Here is a 19,545-nt window from a genome sequence, read left to right as displayed (position 1 = left end):
TTTAACAAAGGAACATCCACTTATTTCTAATAGAATTATGCATATTCTTAGCCTCAGAAAGGTATGACAAAATCAATTTTCTTTGCATGGGTCTTCCCTTCTTGTGTTGGGACATTTGGAAATCTAAGATAAAGATTTTCATTCTGGAATAAGGAACGTTTAGAGTTGCAGGATGCGATTAGGAAGTTGGAGATGGACAGGAAATTCCTTTAGGATAAATTGAAAAATAAAGTGCCCAGGAATAACAGGTGATGAATTTTTTTTGGAGTATGGTGTTCTGTTCTAGAATATACATTCTAGAAAGGATATTGGTAAGCTGAAGTATTTACAGAAGAAATAAAGAGCCTTGACATTATGTCATATGAGGATTATTTGAAGGAAACAGGAATGTTAGCACAGAGAAAAGATTTAAGGGGTAACAAGATACCTGCCTTCAAATATCTGGAGGATTTTTATCCAGAAGATTTTTCTACTGAAACCAGGAGCAATGAATATAAGTTGAAAAGAGCCAAATTCATGCTTGGTGTAAGCATTAATAAGTGAAAAGGGAACTCTCAAAAAGAAATTGTTTCTTTCTCATTGGAGGTCTTGAAACCAAGGCTAGATGTGTATATGATGGTATGACTTGTTTCAGAGGGGATTGATTCTTTTTTTTTGTTTAGGTTTTTTTTTTTTTTGTAAGGCAAATGGGGTTAAGTGGCTTGCCTAAGGCCACACAGCTAAGGTAATTATTAAGTGTCTGAGACAGGATTTGAACCCAGGTACTCCTGACTCCAGGGCCGGTGCTTTATTCACTGCACCACCTAGCCACCCCTGGGGGTTGATTCTTAAAGTAATGGGTTGGACTAGACGTTCCTTAAAGTTCCTTCAAACTCTCTGGGACATTTAATGTAAAACTTCTCAGAGCATTTTTATCACAAAATGGTAGAACTAGAGGAGGCTTCAGCTCCTCTAGTCCAACCTCTACTTTTAATCTTACAAAAGAGGAAACTGAGGCACAAGGTGATTAGAGCAGAATGCTCAAAGGCAAGTAGCCAATAAGTAGCAGAGTTGGAACTAGGATTCAATGTCCTTCCTGATCAGTCTAGTGCTTAGTTTGTTATAGTGTTTTGCCTCCTATGCTTCTCTATTATTTCACCATTTCAGTCATTTCCAAATCTCCATGACCCCATTTAGTGCTTTCTTGGAAAAAGATAATGGTGTGGTTTGCTATTTTCTTCTTCATATGAGTAAATTGAGGTCAACAGGATTACTGCAGGGTTACTCAGCTACTAAGTGTATGTGGCTGGAATTGAACTTAGGTCTTCCTGACTCCTATACCACCTGCTCATGCTTCTCTATCCATTTGAAATTTCTGGTTTAGAATATTCTTGTCTGGTTCTGATTCTCACCCTGGAAGAAATAATGCAAACTAAAATACCCCCCCCCCAATGTCTTTTTTAGGGTGTGGTGATGAACAAGAGGTAAGAGAAGGGTCAGATAGAATTACTGAAGAGGGGAAAAAGAAGTAGCAATTTTCTAAGCAGCAGTTCTAGTGTTAGCCATGCTTCTGGGACTTAAGGGCATCACTTTGCCTTTCCCAAAAGAGACTTTTTCAAACAGTTTTGCAGTGAGATTTGAGAGAACAGGCAAAAGGTTTGGGTTGGTAGAGGGAAAAGGATATTCTAAGGGGGGGGTAGAGAATTCATTCATTCAACAAATATTGACTAAGCCTCTAATACATCTAGTACTATATCAGGAACGGTGATGCCTGTGAAGTGATATGGAAAACTGAAAAAAAATTTAATGGTTCTACCCTGCCTTTTCATAGAATTTAGCACCTTGCAGGCAGGTACTATTCCATTTTGATTTTTGTATATAGAGAGGGGTTATTTCAGTGCCTGATATTAAATAAACATTTCTTGAATTGAATCAAATGGAAAGAATTCACCATGTTTTTGAGAAACTCTCATAAAAAATCCTTATGAATGTAAAACCTTATCAACATCAAAAACCATAGCTCATTGTGAGCTCATATGAGGAGAGATTTGTCTTTTGCCTTTTTCTGACTGCCATTCCTGTACCACTTTACAGTTTACAAAATACATTTCCCCCAACAACTCTATGAAGGAGGTTGTCCAGATCTTATACATATGATGAAATTAAAGCACAAAGAGGGTTTTTCTTTCTTTGTTTTTTCCAATGTGATTTGCCATATAGCTATTAACTTAATGAATGCATTTCTTAGCACTACCTTAAGGACAAGGTAATCCATATTATTAACTTCTTTATACAGATGAGAAGACTGACACACACATGAGAGGTTACTTGGTCAGTGACAGAATCAGAATTGAAACTCATGACTTTTAACTTCAAGTCCATTGTTCTTTCTATTACATTGTGGATAAGAATGTTTTATAAAAAAATGAATTAAAACATGCCAATAAAATTACTTAATCATCTTTATTTTACAGGTATATAAATACCAGTTCTGATTATTATTAAGTGTTCATGACCACATTATTTTGATTGGAAGATCCCAGCCTGGACTGGCACCTTGCCCAGCTTCATGCTCACATCCTGTTAAAATGAGGGTCCACCCATTTCTATATTGAGGTGCTTCTCTCTCATAAATAAAGGAAAAGTAAAACACAGACACTCACATACAAAAGAAAATGCTGTTTGGAGTCAGGGGAAGGTTGTGACACAAGCCAACAAAGAGGAGGAAATGCAGTGTGGCGGCCACCGGCCCCAGCTCACCTGGCTGTGCTAGGAGGTCTTTGTGCACAAAATGTCAGCCTCAAGTCCTGAACTTCCTGCCCTTTGTCAGTCTGTGCTATGACCCGAACTTCACTTAAGGCTTTACCGCTCCCAACAATACACACATACATCCTTTGGAAAAGTTCTCTCTCTCTCTCTCCCTGTCCAGGGAGTGATGGTCTTTTATGGATGAGGCCCAAGGGAGGCTAAGCAGAGCCAGCGCTAAGCAGTGGAAACATTAGATTGGATCCACTAGGGCAAGTTTTCCAGTGTGGAGAGGTCAGCTCCCATGGGAAGGACCTGAAGACTGAAGGACTGGATTCCATTGTCCACTGTGTTCCTGAACTTGTTCTGTAATCTTGTGTGAGTTTTATCCTCTTTCTCTGACTCGGTTTTCCTATGTAGAAAACTGGTAAAATGTTTTTTCTTCTTTTCCAAATCTGACAACAAAGAAAATAACAGCCTCCTTCATGGAGGCTTAATAAAATGCTTGTTGGAATATAGATGAATAACTGAATAATATAAATTGATAGTAACTTTATACAAATAATCTTATGAGAAGAACTGGAGAGAAGATTCTCTCAATCTTTCTCGTGTCATCATTCATTTATTCATGCTACAAATAGTTTTAATTCTAGCAAGGCAACTCATTCTTTCAGAATAAGATGTGTATACCTCTCCAAGGTTCTAAAGTACCCCGAGGGACTGGGGGGTTGTTGTTTTCTCATATTTTTTTTTTGCTTTGTTTTTTGATTTTTACAAGGTAATGGGGTTAATTGACTTGCCCAAGGTCACACAGCAAATATTAAGTATCTGAGGTCAGATTTGAACTCAGATCCTCCTGATGCCAGGGCTAGTCCCCTATCTACTGTGCTTCCTAGCCACCCTGGGATTGTTGTTTTCTAATGCTGTCATATAGCCCTCATTTCTGGATGCTGCCCCTACTGCTAACCATCAATAGTTAGCATCCCAGTTCTATTTCTCCAATTAACATCAAATAATTTTCTTTTTAAAAAAATTTTTTTTTATTTTAGGGCAGTGGGGTTAAGTAGCTTGCCCAAGGCCACACAGCTAGGCAATTATTAAGCGTCTCAGGTCAGATTTGAACTCAGGTACTCCTGACTCTAAGGCTGGTGCTCTATCTACTGTGCCACCTAGCTGCCCCCAAATAACTTTCACATAGGGACACTTACTATAAAGATATAAGAATTTAAGAAGAAATATTTCCCCTCAATACTTGGGGCACAATCTCCCCTATACTACTTCAGTTTCCGTGGATAATTGGCTAAAATTAAAGGTGTTTCTATATCAATTTGGTCCCATTAACTTTACTTCTTTAGATTACTGCTGGGCTGGGTTTCAAAAGTCGTATGGTGGGACTTTCTGGCTTTGAAATCCATCATGGATGCTAAGAACTTTTGGATCTCTGGCAAATCCTCAGTATGACCTGTTGAAACACACAAGTTCATAGCTGCTTCCAATACTCCACTTCAATGCAAGAAGAATCAACAAAGCGTAATAAAAAAAAATGAAGGTGGTCTTGATGGAGAGAAGTAAAAAACCAACTCTTCTCTTCCCATTTGGAAATTTGGATCATTTCCTGCCTCTGATTTCCTCCATAATTAGACAGGAAGTAGTCAGACCAAGAGGCTATGATTGGTTAGTGTCATTTGAATGAATGTACTCCATTTCCAGTTCTAATTCTATTCCAATTCCAATAAATGTTCTCTGATTTCAAAGTTGACCAATAGTCCTTCTCTTTACATATTGACATACCAGTTACAGTGTCTTTGCATGCTGTAAATGAAGGAGCAAGGCCCTTTTATTGTACATCATGGTGCATTTTTGGAAGTGGAATCCCTAATCTCTTCTGTCCTGGGACTACAGTGATTCAACCAACTATATTAGCTCACTGTCCCTTTGTTACATGAGAAGTAGCATTTATAAGTTTGAAGTACATTGCTTTACATACATTATCTCATATGGCCACCATGAGATAGTTTCTATTGTTAGTATTTCACCTGTTTTACAGGTGTGGAACCTGAGGCTCAGATAGCTTAAGTAACTTAAGAAGAGATGATAGCAGTAGCTATCCAAGTTAAGATTTAAGCTTATAGTTTCTTGACTGAGCCATGAAGAAGAATAAACTAGGAAGCCCAGGTGAGTCGCTCCCCCAGCAGAGATGCTGTACCCAAGGCAGAATATCAAAAGAAGAGAAAGAACATTGGAGCCATGTAGTATTATTGATGTGGGTTGTCTTGGTCACATGTTTCCTATCTGTGTGTATTATTGGTATACTAATCCCATTCCTACTCTTCTATTGCTGTTGTGCATATTTGTGGTAGAGTATGCCTAGATTTATGGGGGAAGTGTCATATAGAGATTGTTTTTATACCATTTTAATAAATACCTTTTGCTTTGAGCTAATTGTTATCTAGTGTCTAACTGTTAAAGTTAACAAACTGGTGGGGGTTTGTGAATTTGTGAATAAAGAGTCAATACACATATGTAATATAGAAGTAGAGACTCAAAAAAATATGAACCCTGGGGTAGCAGTTGCTCTAATTCTGGATTTAAAATTCCAGATAAAACTTATTTAAGTGGTGGCTAGGTGGTGCAGTGGATAAAGCACTGGTCTTGGAGTCAGGAGTACCTGGGTTCAAATCTGATCTCAGACACTTAATAATTACCTAGCTGTGTGGCCTTGGGCAAGCCACTTAACCCCATTTGACTTGCAAAAACCTAAAAAACCCCACCTTATTTAAGGTTAGGTATGACATGAGTCTCATAATAACTACATATGGGTAATTGCTAGATATAGATGTACCATGTACATCCTTGTTATAGGACAACCTCTATTTTTTTCCCAGCACAGAAAATACATAAGATACAAAGATTTCACAGAAGCCCATGGGCAAATAGACAAATATAAATCCCATTATACTCCCCCAAGGGGGTAAAGATACTTTGTGAGAGAGCTGAATAAATACTTCCTATTTATTTTGGACTTGTACCCTCTGAGTAACTCACACTAATGTCATAGAGGGCTTCAAAGATCTGGATCTCCTAGAATCTTATAGCAGGACTTTAGTTCTTTAATGCAATACAATCCTCTTTTTCTTCTCTGAAAGTCATGTTACATTGAAAATCTTCTACTTCTGGGGTTGGGGTGTTGTACTTGATTCTAAGCTCAATAACCACTGATCTTTTGAGAACGCCAGAACTCAGTATAATTCCTAGACTGGAAATGTCGGTTCTCAGAGTCTCTTAATTCTGACCTATGCTCAGGAAGGCAGAAGGTAGTCAGGAGGTCCAGGAGCTTCCCTCTCAAAGACTCTGGACAAGCATTGATAACCTGCTATGTGATTCTTCTCCCAGTCACCATTTTGGGTTTAGCAGAGTGCAGGGAAGGGAGGGTTGACTGACTGGCAACGAAGGAGAAGGGAGAAGCTCCATCCTTTTTACACACTTTGTTCTGGAAATCTATGTCATAGAAAGATGGGAAAAGGCAATGAGAGAAGTATTTAACAGACTACTCTTATAGACCAAGGGGAAAGGCACCTTTTCAATCAGAGTATATCCACTTTCCTCATTCTCTACTTTTTTTGGAGGCAGTTTCAGTCATTGAAGACCTATCACAAGAGTACCCTATATTCTTTCAGTAAGGATAATCAACTAAACTTATGCAGTGGATAGTATGCTGGGCCTGTAGTCAGGAAGATCTAAGTTCAACTCTAACCTCAGAAACTTGCCAACTATAACCCCAGAGAAGTCACATCCTCTTTTTGCCTCATTTTCTTCAACTGTAGAATGGAGATTAATAATAATAATAATAATAATAATAAATAATGCCTACTACACAGAGTTGTTGAGGATCAGATAAGATATTTGTAAAATATATAGTACGATTACTACCATACAGTAGGTTCTAAATTAAAGTTAGTTGTTATTATTGCTGTTGTTACCATCTGGGCATCGTAGTGCTGGGGTAGGGTGATGAACCTTGAATCATGGAGGACCTGGCTTCATATTTTCCCCAGATGTTATCTGCACCATGAATAGTGAGTCACCCAACATTCAGTCTTAATTTTCTTATCTGGAAAATGGAGATATTAATATCACCTGCCTCCAAGGGTTATTGTCAGAGTAAAATTGGTTAATGTATAAAAGTGTTTTGAAAATCTTTAAAGTACTAGCTATTATTATTTTTAACTCATGTTTTTCAAAGGGTCCAGTATAGACAGTCTGGGATAAGTTGCTATCTGGCCTTAATTCTTTTTTTAGTGTTCTGTGGACAAAATCAAATTTCCGGATGGAAGAAATAAGGAGATATACCTATCATCAGACTTGACTATTCCTCAGTTATGTATTGTTTGTTTTTCCAAAAGTGCTTTTTTGGTTTTTTTTAAGACCTGGGTAAAAATAGCTTTCACTTCTCTTCCTCCTTTTCTTTTGGACAAAGAAATGCTGCCTTTGGGTGAAGGACCTTACATTTCATTAATATTGTACACGTTTTTGTTTTGATATTCCAAATCGGTTATGGTCCATTCTGAATTCCTAAAGTTCACTTTCTTGTTGAATTGCATATTTGCTAATTGGCATTCTTGTGGCATTATGCATATGCATATCCTTGGAAGACAAGGAACCTTCTGCTCAAGCCTCAAAGGCTTGTAATTCAAAAATTCTGCCTGCAGATCTTGAGGGTGGTACCATACTTTTGGATTTTTTTATTCCAGTCTACTCTCAGACTTAGTCAACTTTAGTCAATATAAATCCTGGCAAAGAAATCACACATAAAAACATTTTCCCCACTACATTCTGGCGACTGTAGAATCTTGCTGGTTCCTGGTATACTCAGGTGATGAATTCTTCTCTCTTTTTTTTTTTTTTTTGAGTTAGTCCTTACTCTTTGCTAAGATATTACTTCCCTCAGATTCTAACTTATGCTCTTTATTTTTTTTATTTTTTTAAAATTTTTTGTAATGTGATGGGGTTAAATGTCTTGCCCACATTCACACAACAAATAAGTATCACTGTCTGAGGTCAAATTTGAACTCAAGTCTTCCTGACTCCAGGGTCAATGCTGTATCCACTGCACCACCTAGTTGCTCTAATTCATGCTCTTTAGATTGTGATACCATGTTTTGGAAACAGGGGTCAGAGGACCTGAGTCCAAATCCATTTTCTAGATCACGTAGAAGATGCTGTGATAATCTATCAATCTGTCATTTGATGTAATCAGGAAAATGGCATCTTCAAACAAGGGCATCTGGAAGACCTCATCTTCTATAAGGAGTTCCTTTTTCATTGGACTTGTCACTTATCCCATGATCTTTGTTATGCCTACATGTCCCTGTTTTATGCCTTGCTTAATGTTAAAAGGAAGCGAGTCAAACAAAATTATTTTTGTTATATATTTCAAGGAGACACTTCCTTAGGGGACAGCCTTTCAGTTGTTCTTTTCTTCTACTGAATTATTTGCTCTTTTCCTTTTAGTAGTTAACATAATAAACCAGGGATGGGAATAGGGTATCTTGTGCCTGCTCTACATTTCAGTCAGTTGTGTGATGTAAAAACATGATCTACTTTAGAATATACTTTGTGTTTATTATTTTCTTTTTACACTTTCTGCAAAGATGCTTTCAATATATCTTTCTCATGAAATATTCTCACAAATTTTTGTGGAATTAGGAAAGTAGGTATTTGGGTTGGTAGTTATTATTTGCTTGCAAGTGGTACATATCACTTCTCTTTCTAGATTCCTTTGGAATTGATCCCTCAATACTTTCAAAGCTGTGTGGCCTCTAACATAGATCTTTTATGTATATTTGGCCTAATCTTATTGTTCCTCCTCATCTTATAGCCCATTGGGGACTGTCAAGGTGAGTTCAAACAAACATGGTAGTTTTGTTGTTAATGGTTAAGGATGAAGAGAGTAATATATATATATGTGTGTGTGTGTGTGTGTGTGTGTGTGTGTGTGTGTGTATACATATATATATATATATATATATATAATCATCTTTCCCATTTTTGACTCTTTGTTGTCTTCTGTCTAATTTCATTCTTTTTTTTTTTTTAGGTTTTTGCAAGGCAGATGGGGTTAAGTGGCTTGCCCAAGGCCACACAGCTAGGTAATTATTAAGTGTCTGAGACCGGATTTGAACCCAGGTACTCCTGACTCCAGGGCCGGTGCTTTATCCACTATGCCACCTAGGTGCCCCTAATTTCATTCTTAAATGCCATTGGGATGACTTTGAATCTGTCAACAAGTTTGTCTGTTTTTAACATTTTTTTCCTTAACTGCTTTTAGATGTTTTATAAGGTGATACTATTCATAATCAACCACCATCTTCCTCTGCAAGATCTTGGAAATGAAATTATGATGTTATCTTTGCCTGCTGTATCTTTTCTCAGGTTAAAGTTAATGAAATCTTTCCTGGTTGAGGTGACTGATTTTCATGGTTCATCTTTCTTAGGAAATGCTTAAGGTGTCTGTTAGTCAGTGTCTTTTCTTTATCTATTTCTCATTTCTCAATACAAACAATTATTTAAAAAAAAGGTTAGCGTTGAGGCATTGTTTTTAACCATTTCTAATCTGGAATTGTTTTAGCTATCTTCTCTAATAATTTAATACAAAGACAGTTAATTGCAAAATATTTTAGTATTGGTAACCAGTAATACTTCATTAATATACTATTTATTTCATATTTTGTGATAAGATTTGGTGCTTGGCATATCTAGCATCTCATGACTTGCTTTTTGAAGAAAGATTGTAGGTATAAGGGACTATAGGACTTTTTGTCTACAGGACTTTATGTTTTCTAACTCTTGAACCATGTTCCCAATAAAATTTTCATTGCTCATTTCTATGAGCACCTTTCATTGAAGTCACAGAGAATATGTTGGTTTAATTTCACTTTTCATAGCTTTTTGTAGAATTTCTCATAATCTTCAATAAATAACCTACATGGGTTTCAATAATTTTCAAGGTTACTTTCATGATCTTCTTACTAATTTTTACAAGGAGCACTGTAATATGAAATGGCTCAGAATCCCATGAAATGATGTTCCTTTTTGTTCTTGGATTCACAATAAAGAAGTTGGTGAAGTTGATTTGATTAACTTCTCTAAGAAGAACCTATGAGCTATTCTTCCATTTATTTACAACTTTCTTTTGTCTTCGGTTTCAGTTACATCAAGAATGTAAAGCTAATATGATTTAATTCACCCAGTAGGATGTGATCTCATTGGCCACTTGACAAGGATGTCACATTTATAGTATCAGCAGACATTAATATTTATAGTTGGTCTCAAAAATTGTGTGATTCTTAACTACTGTCCTACCATTTTTCTACCATGCTGATGTTCTCACAGTAAAGAGGAAAGAGTTATCCAGGACTAAAGAACAACAAGTCTACTGATGTGAACTTTTGTCAACTATGCTGTCATTACTTATGAATTTGCTTCATCATTCTGAAAAACAATGTAGTGTTATTAAGAAAAGTCACTAAATATTTCATTTCCTTTTGATCTAGGATCCCACTATTGGGCACATTGCCCAGGGAAATCAAAGCAAAAGAGAGAGAGATTCCTTATATAACAAAATAGTCACAGTAGAACTTTTGTGGTAGCAAAAAACTGGAAACAAAATGGGTACCCATAGATTAGGGAATAACAAAAAAAAGTCATATGAGCATGATAGAATATCATAGTCCTAAAAGAGTTTTTTTAAAAAAATGGGGAATCCAAGGAAACATGGGAAAATTAAGGATTGAAGTAAATAAAACCTACAGAAAATAGTCATGACTTCAAACTATGTCACCTCCATTCCAGCCTTCATCTTCACTGTCTTCTCACTAGAAAGTTGGACTCTAATCCTGGAACCACCATGGATTTTAATAGGTGGATCTGGACCTTCGCTCACTTCCTGGAAATCTCCATACTGTTGTCCTCTATTCTCCCCTCCTGTCCACACCATTTTACATGTTGTTTTCCTTGTAAGCTCTCTGAGAGCAGAAATTGTCGTTCTTTGCATTTATATCTCTGTATTTAACATAGTATCTGACACATGGTAAATACTTTTCTATACAGACATCCATCCATTAGTCCATCCATCCATCCATCCATCCATCCATCCATCCATCCATCCATCCAACTATCCAGCCATCCATCTATGTATATATGTGTGTGTGTATGTAAATATCAATCATCTATTTATCTATCTCTAGCTATCTATCTGTAATAAATTAAATGAAAAAAAACTATAAAAAACTGAATTCAAATTATTTGCAATTGCCAATCTTATTTCTAGAGAACAGGTGATAAAAACGATAAAAACAAGTGGTAAAATACACTTTTTCTTTCCACTGGCATTTCCAAGACTCACATGCAAGGCCACATCTCCTCATTCCTGGACTATTGAAACAGAAAGCTGGTTGGTCTCCCTGACACAGAACTCTCTTCACTCAGCTATCAAAGCGTGATCCTAAAGTAAAGGTTTGATCATTTCACTGTCCTATTCAAAAAACACCAGTAATTCCTTATCAGCTCTGGGATAAAATATAAAATCTTCTGTTTGCTTAGAATTATCTTCCCTCTCATCTCTGTCTCCTAAACTTCTCTGACTTCCTTTAATTCTCAACTGAAATCATAGCTCCTGCCAGAAACCTTTCTTGGTCTTCCTCATTATTAATTCATTGCTTTGATACTACCAACTATTTATCCTGTATCAAAATTTTGCTTATGTATGATTATTTAAAGGGACAGCTAGGTGGTGCAGTGGATAGAGTGCCAGCCCTGGAATCAGGAGGATCTGAGTTCAAATTTGATCTCAGACACTTGATAATTACCTAGCTGCGTGACCTTGGGTAAGTCATTTAACCCCATTGCCTTGCAAAACCCCAAAACAAAACTATATATATATATACGATTGTATCCCCCATTAGACTGTGAGCTCCTTGAGAGCAGGGACTGGTTTTTGGCTTTCTTTGTTCATTTAATTCTGCTATAACACTTATTTTGAAAACACAAATTTATTCCAATATGACTGATATATTATGTTATATTAAGGAAGAATTTGGGCATAATGCAAGTTTTGTGTTTTCTTATTTCTTCTTCTTTGGATTAGTTGGATGCAGGGGTGGGAGAAGAGTGGAAGGGTATAAGTAGATGCCTTTCCAAGATGGGACCTTGACCCAAGAAGCAGTGCAGCCTACTGGGGAGGAGGGGAACCAGAGATAGGGGCTTGAAGAAAAGGGCTTGGAGGGAAGGGAAGACAGGGAACCCCCTCTCCCTGACTCAAATCCCATAACCAACTTGAAGATAACCTCACCCCCTTTGACTCAGAGTTGGCCAAGTCACCTGATAAGGGAAAAGTCACTCCTGGAAAAAAGTCCTGGTCTACCTCTGTGAAAATGGGCTGGGCACCATTGGGGGGGGGGTATTCCTCCCATCCCCCATACCTCCCTGCCTTATGGTTATCAAAAAGTTCTTTAAGGAGGGGCAGCAGCTGGCACTATCAGAAACTAGGGATCCCATATCAGGGGCTCCTCATATCAAGTCTGCAGCTTCCTATGGGGCCTAGGAATTCCAAAACTGATTTTCATCTTTATGTTTTTTGTGAAGGTAAAGAGTCACTGCTCATATTATTGTTTATCTTCAGATATAATATGAGCAGTGGATGAAGGAGAAAGGGTGGGGCTGGTCTATACCTGCCTCACCCCTTCTTCCTGGTGCAGGTCCAGCCTTTGCCCCAGGTTGAGGATGCCACCACTATTTATTGTAGTATTTATATATTTCTCAACCATTTAACTTATATAAAGCAGTGCAACTTTTTTTTAAGTTCCTGTCTTTTGTTTATTTGTCCTCAGTGAAGTTTTTGGGTGCTGGGCTCCCAACCCCATTTCCCCCCATAAGAACTATGGTTTTGATTGCATAAGGAGGTGCTTTTTGCTATAGCAGAGGTGATTGTATTTTCAGTACTTAGCATAGTGCCTAGAGCTTACTAGGTGCTTGGCCACCTTTGTTACAAATCATTTCTAAAGGATAGGGAGATTATTTTTGGAAATGACTATACTTAAGCATTTTGAGATGCAGATAACTTATGTGATAGGATTTATTCTGAGCAGGACTGAGATTCTGAGAGCAATGTATTCAGAAAGCTGCTCTACCTCACAGAAATCAAGAAATCTAGGACTATATATGTGATCTCTAAGGAGATCTGTGTTAAAAGTACTTTACTGGGCTTTGAACATGATGGGTTCTTAGGGCTCCAAATGCAAAGACTTGATGGGGGTGCCTGTCTGTAATTCTTTTAGGAAGGATGCCACAGGTTTTCTATTATACCTGTTGATGGGAATGTGGGCTAAAGCCAGGCCTGCTTATTGACTTGTGCTTTGGAGTCTCAGAAGACAGGAAAGACATATTCATGATTGGTGGGTCACTTGCTTGAATGGTCGGTTGAGTGAGGGCTACTACCAAGGGTTTCCAGTCTTTTAACTCTTCTGGGCTTTACTGCCAGACAGAAACTTGTCAAGGGTCACATGTAGAATGTAATATTTACTTATGACTACAATGTAATCCATATTACCAATGAGTATAATACTAAAATGTAATAATACCACATGAGTGGGCTTTGATAGTTACATATGACCCATGTACCAGGGATTAGACATACCTCTAAGCTATAGTCTCAGTTAAAAAATAAATAGAGAGAAATATCAAGAAAACACATTATAAAGCTTGAGAATTTCAATCAGAAAAATAGATTCTTGCTTTGAAATGTTGGTGTCCTGAGAAAACAAGATGGTGGATCAGGTTATCACATACTAAGCAGAGATTGCATAATCTGCCAGTCAACAAAAATTATTTTGAAGACTGTCTGGGACCCTGTAAAAATGAAATATTGCTACCACCTGTGGTCTATTAGTCAGACTGTGGTGGATGAGTGAGCAGAATTGAGGGGAACTTGTTAGATTAAACCCTGAGATAAGTCTACTTTTTTTGATTCTAGATCATACCCAATATAGGGAAGGTCAAATATCCAAATGACAAACAATATCAATAGAAATAGGGAAGGCATTCCAAGTGTCTTGATAGGGGTATAGGATTTAATCTAATCACAATTTCTTTCTTTCCTAATGTTCCAGCTCTGGAATCTCAAGAGAACAGAGGTCAACTGCAGGATCTGACCCTTAGGAGGTACACACATCCATACAGTCTAGGTCAAACATGGAACTAGAATCGGGATTACTAAATAACCCTATTGCATCCAGTGAAATTTTATCAATTTGAGCCAGAATTTACTAGTTTATCTGGCTGGAGAATAGTGACATATTGGTCCCTGGGTATGAAAGCCTATCCATCATCTTATGATCCTATGAAATCTAAAGGAAGCTGTTGCACTCAGATAATCGAACTATATTGTATTCAACTAAGAAATGTTATATCAAATGCTACATTTGGTCCAGTCTATTCAACTTTAAAATCATTCAATGCTGTAACTACAATCAACTAAAAAATCATTTATTAAGTTCCTATTCTCATTTAGGCACTGTCTTAGATACTGGGGATACAAGTATAGATTAAAAGTCCCTAAGCATAAGGAGTTTATATTCCAGCAGGAGAAATAAGTACCTATAGAAATATATACAGAATAAATGTAAAAAAGAATATAAATAAATATAAACTAGTTAACTATAAGGTAGTTTTGGAGGTTGGGCACTAGAAATTGGGAGTTCATGTAGTATATAAGTTCTATCTTGAAGGAAGACCATGTATACCTGCATCTATCTATTTCCTTGTTGTTTGTTTCTCTTCCTTCCTTCCTTTGTCCTTCCTTCCTTCCTTCTTTCCTTCCTCCCTTCCTACCTTTAGAGTAATTTACATATAATTTGTATGGTATAATTTGATGGATATAGTATAATGTGTACCTATAGACTAGTCATATGTACCCAGAATAACTTATAGTAATTGAAATATTTTTTTTTTACCTGGGGGGAGACTTTATCAGGAATGTTGTGATCTTTCTATATTTTTCTTTTCCTAAAACTTCATGGGTTGAAAGGAGAGCAAAAACAGCTTTTCCCAAAATACTGTGGATCAGTGATAAAAATGAAGCCATTTGTGTCATTTTTGCATCTCTAATCTTTTGTCCTTTTCTCCTCTACAGAGGACTGAAAATAAGAACTTGAGACAGTCCCAGTAACACAATTTTACTCTAGCAATGAATTTGTTCAAACATTCCAGAAAATAATTTTGAATTATTTGTGAAAAGTTCTAAACTGTTTATGTCCCCTTTGACCTAACAGTTTCAGTCCTGGTCATTTTCTCCAAGGAAGTGAAAGCTAAAAAGAAAGGCTCCTTTTATAACATAATATTCATAGGAGCATTTTTTGTGTATAAAACAAGAGTATATTTTTTGATTGAAGAAGCAAAACTGAGTATACAAATATAGTGGAATATTATTGTACAATAAGAAATAACAGGTATGAAGAATTCAGGGAAATTCCAGGGGGGAAGGGGGAGAGATGGAGAATAAAAGAAGGAATGTTAGTAGAACAATACATACCATACAAAGACTAATTTTGATCCTGAGAGAAGTAGAGTAAAAATATAAACTACCTTCCTCTGAATGGCAGAGAGGTGGAAGACCCCCCTGGGGCAGAATGTTGCCTAGACTACCAGACAGGGTTTCTTCATGTTGGTTATTTTGGCTGAAATGTTTTTCCTTATTGCCAAAGAAGGTTTAATGCTACAAGGGGGGAGGGGACAGCTGAATGTAGAAATAACAGGAATATTAAAGATGAAAGGCACCTACAAAACTGATTTTTAAAAAAATAATCAACCAAAATTTGGGGGTAAGGAGGGAGAAGAGAGGAGGAACAAGATACCTAAGTGAGAGACTTGGAGCAATAACTGTAGATGGCAATCTGATGGATGGAAAGGACATTGGTCTTATCATCAGGAGACCTGAGTTTCCAGGGCTTGTTCTGAAACTTACTGAGTAACCAAGGGCAAGTCACTCTGATCTCCAGTTATCTTGTCTAGAAAATGTGGATAATACCCACCCTGTCATTATATGAGAAAAATTCTTGTAAAAACTTTAAAGTGTTTTAAATGTGAGTTATTTCTACAATAGCTAAAAGAGCAAAAAGGAAGACTGAATGTCATTGGTAAGAAGAAAGGGATGGATGAATGTGGCAACCTAGAGGAGATCTAGGCTTAATCTGGACTAGCTTTATTTACATTCCAGTGAACACCAGGGATAACTTTTATTGGGAGACCTTTAAGAATTCTTGTTAACATCCCCTTTGTTTGTTATCTTTTGTCTCTTCCCTGCAGTTACTAGCAGTAATAAAAAAAAATCCTTAGAAAACCTGTGGCTTTTTTTTCAAAGACAGGTCAGTATGAGGGGAAAAGTTATGATAATGTCCCAAGGTCTATAATAGACCTAGGGTGAAAGAAATACAGGTGGTAACCTCTAGAAGACAGCAAACAAGCAGACCGGTCCCTGGGGACTTGCAGGACATAAGAAAAGAGTGAAAGGAATCTGGTCTGTAGTAAAGGACTGGTGGTGATCTGGATGAAGGAAGTTTTATTGATGTCTTTTTTCTCCTCATTGTTGTCATTCCTCAAAACTTTTCCCATTCCTCTCCCCAGAACCTTTCCTTATGACTAAGAAGTACACAGTTAAGCAAATTTTACAGACACATCCACCATGCAGGCATAACAACATTCTTCCTCCAGAGTCCCTCTCATGGAGAAGAAAGGATGTATCATTATCAGTCATCAGTCCTTTGGAGTTATGCCTGGGTATTTCATTGATTAGAAAGCCAGAGTCTTTGAGAACTTGTGTCCCTTTAAATCACTTTGGTTACAGTGTATATTGTTCTCTTGATCCTGCTTGCTTTTCCCTGCATCAATTCAAAAGTCATTCCAAATTTCTCTGAATTCCTTATATTTATTCTTTGTTGCTTAGTGGATAGAATCAGAAGATCCAAACTCAAATCTTGCCCCTGAAAGGAATTAAAGCCCCTTAACTTCAAAGATCTTTAATTTCTGTCTGCCTTAGTTTCTTCAGCTGTAAAATGGAGATAACAATAGTATCCACTTTCCAGTATTATTGTGAGGATAAAATATATTTGCAAAATCCTACACACACACACACACACACACACACACATACACACACACACAAACACATATTTGTAAATAGATACATGCTAGCTTTAATTAATATTATTATTCCATTATATTCATACAATTTATTTAGCTATTCCCTAATCCTTGCATATCCATTTCTCCCCCTTCCTTTTTTTCCATAAGATGCTTTGAACATCTTGGTATCTATGGGAACTTTCTTGTCTTTAACCTCTTATTATGATACATGTGACAAAATGAACTGAGTACTGAAGCTGGAGTCAGGAATCCTACCTCTAACAGTAACTAGCTGTGTGGCCCTCACCACTCTTATTTTCACAATTTCTCATCTGTAAAATAGGAATAATAATAGGACCTATCCCGCAATAGTACTTTGTGGTCATCAAATAAAATGAGATAAGGTACATCAACATTTCATAAACCTTAAAAATCTTAGTGAATGAATGAATGAATTAAAAAGCATATATGGAGTGTATGCTATATATAAAGAACTGTGTTAAGCACTATGCATACAAATTCAACAGTAAGACAGTCCCTTTTCTCATGCAGCTCCCATTCTAATAAGGCAAAAATAATATATATGGGAGGCTTTAGGTGCAAGTCATTTGGAAAGACCCCGTGTTCCTTAGGGTGCAAACCAGATGGCAACTAGTGGTGTAGTAGAGAGAGTGATGGGTTTGAAACCAAGAAGATCTGAGTTCAACTCTAACCTCAGATACTTATAAGTTGTGTATCCCTGAAAAGGGGAGGGGGCTCATAATAACACCTACTTCCCAGGGTTGTTGTGAAGATCAAATGGAATAATATTAGTAAAGTGTTTGGCATATACTAGGTACTTAATGCTTATTTCCTTCCTTCCTAGATTCACTCCTATTTCTAGTCTGTCAGTATATCTTTGAATCATCAAATACACATAAATGCTGTGTGTCACAAATAAGTGCTCTAAACATCATCATCATCATTATTGTTATTAATAGTTATCATCATTTTATCATTGGGTATAAATAGCTTACTCAGTTTTCTAAAATAGTATTGAATGAATTCTTCCTCAGTAAGTTAAGGAGAACAGAGAGGCAAGAAAGGAGCTCCATGTAAGAGGTTAAAGGCTCCATCCCAGACACTGCTTCAGCATCAGGTAATAAGGTTTGGAATTCAGACTCAGATTAAAGAAGGAAGGAAGACAGAGCTGCAGGGGCTGAGTTTCCACTAACCCTGGGAGGGGCACAGGAGTGAGTTATGATACTCGGGCCTTTCTGTCTCTGTCTCCAGTTCTCTCTCTCTGGCCAGATAACCCAGGGCTATTTCAGGAAGAAAACCCTTCGAAGAAAAACATGACCCTGTTGACTGGAAGAGAGATAACCTGAGCTTTTATAAGAGGAAAGGCAAGAGGGGGGCCTTATGGAGAACAGAACCTTAACTCTTGGAGTCAGGAAGACGCTAAACTGGATGGGAGCAAGTATGCTGGAATGGAGATGGAATTAGGAAAGGAACTTATTCCTCCATCTAGATAGAATTTCTTTGTCCTTGAATCAAATATGTATGAGGTTTTGGATATTCCCCCCCCATGTGATTTCACAGGTGAAGGGAAGTTGAGTGGAGGGGGTGTTGAGTAGGATGGGAAAGGAAAAATGGACAACTTCTCTGATATGTATTAAGAGATGCGTGAGGGTACTAAGAGGTAAAGTGACTCGAACAGGGTCCTGTTGCTAGTATGTGTCAGATGCAGACTTGAATCTAAAACTAGTCTTCTTCTGCGATACCAGGATGACCCTCCGAAGTTGCTTTTTGGATTGGATTGGATAGTTAGTGAAAAGGGCTTGTCTAAAATCACAAAAGGTCAGAGTACTAGAGATTTGAGACAGATCAATTCAATTGAACTCTAATCAATTTATTCCAACTGAGTTAAACAAATCTTTATTAGAGGAAGATCCTTGGACCTTGTGCTATCTCATCCATCAAAAACCACAGAGATATAATTTTCTTCCATGTCTTTTGTTAGTAGACAATTACATTTACTAAGCAAAGGTATAGGTGTATTTCTATATGGTGAGGAGAAATAACTAGAAAAATAGGGGGAACATAGAAGACAGAAAACTAAAAAATAAGAAAACTTAGGAGCAGTTGGGTGGTACAATGCATAAACTGCTGGGGGTGGAGACAGGAAAACCTGAGTTCAAATTTGACCCTATATACTTTCTAGTTGTGTGACCCTGGGGAACTCACTTAAAAGCCCATTTGCCTCCGTTTTCTCATTTGTCAAATGAGCTAGAAAAGGAAATGTCAAACCACTCCAATATCTTTGCCAATAAAGTGCCAGACAAGGTCACAGAGGAGTTGGACATGACTGAAATGATTGAACAACAAAAAAGAAAACTTGAGTGACATATCAGAGAACTGAAGAATCTTTGAGTTAAAAGGAACCTTGATGATCTTCTAGTCCAACCCTAACTTGAATAAGACTCTCTTCTATAGAATCTCAGTAAAGTGGTCATTCGGTAGCTATTGGGTGCCTTCAGCAAAGAGCAAAACTTGCCCTTTAGTGCTGTACCCTTCCACTTCTTGACAAATATTGGCAAGTTTTTCCTTTGATCTAACTGAAATCTATCCCTTTTCTGTCCCTATTTTTCTAATCCATTAATCAAT

General features: G+C 37.2%; 1 protein-coding gene across 1 annotated transcript in view; it reads right to left on the bottom strand.

The window, feature by feature from the left end:
* PODXL (podocalyxin like) overlaps positions 1-2,870 on the bottom strand; it is a 78,901-nt gene extending 76,031 nt beyond the window's left edge. Inside the window, exon 1 of the mRNA XM_074195274.1 lies at positions 2,740-2,870. Within this exon, the coding sequence (XP_074051375.1) occupies positions 2,740-2,870 (131 nt within the window). The remainder of the gene's footprint in view (positions 1-2,739) is intronic.
* Positions 2,871-19,545: the final 16,675 nt, after the last annotated feature.

The sequence above is a fragment of the Macrotis lagotis genome, chromosome 7, assembly GCF_037893015.1.
Source record: "Macrotis lagotis isolate mMagLag1 chromosome 7, bilby.v1.9.chrom.fasta, whole genome shotgun sequence".
Lineage (NCBI taxonomy): Eukaryota > Metazoa > Chordata > Mammalia > Peramelemorphia > Peramelidae > Macrotis > Macrotis lagotis.
This window is presented reverse-complemented; position numbering and strand designations above follow the sequence as displayed.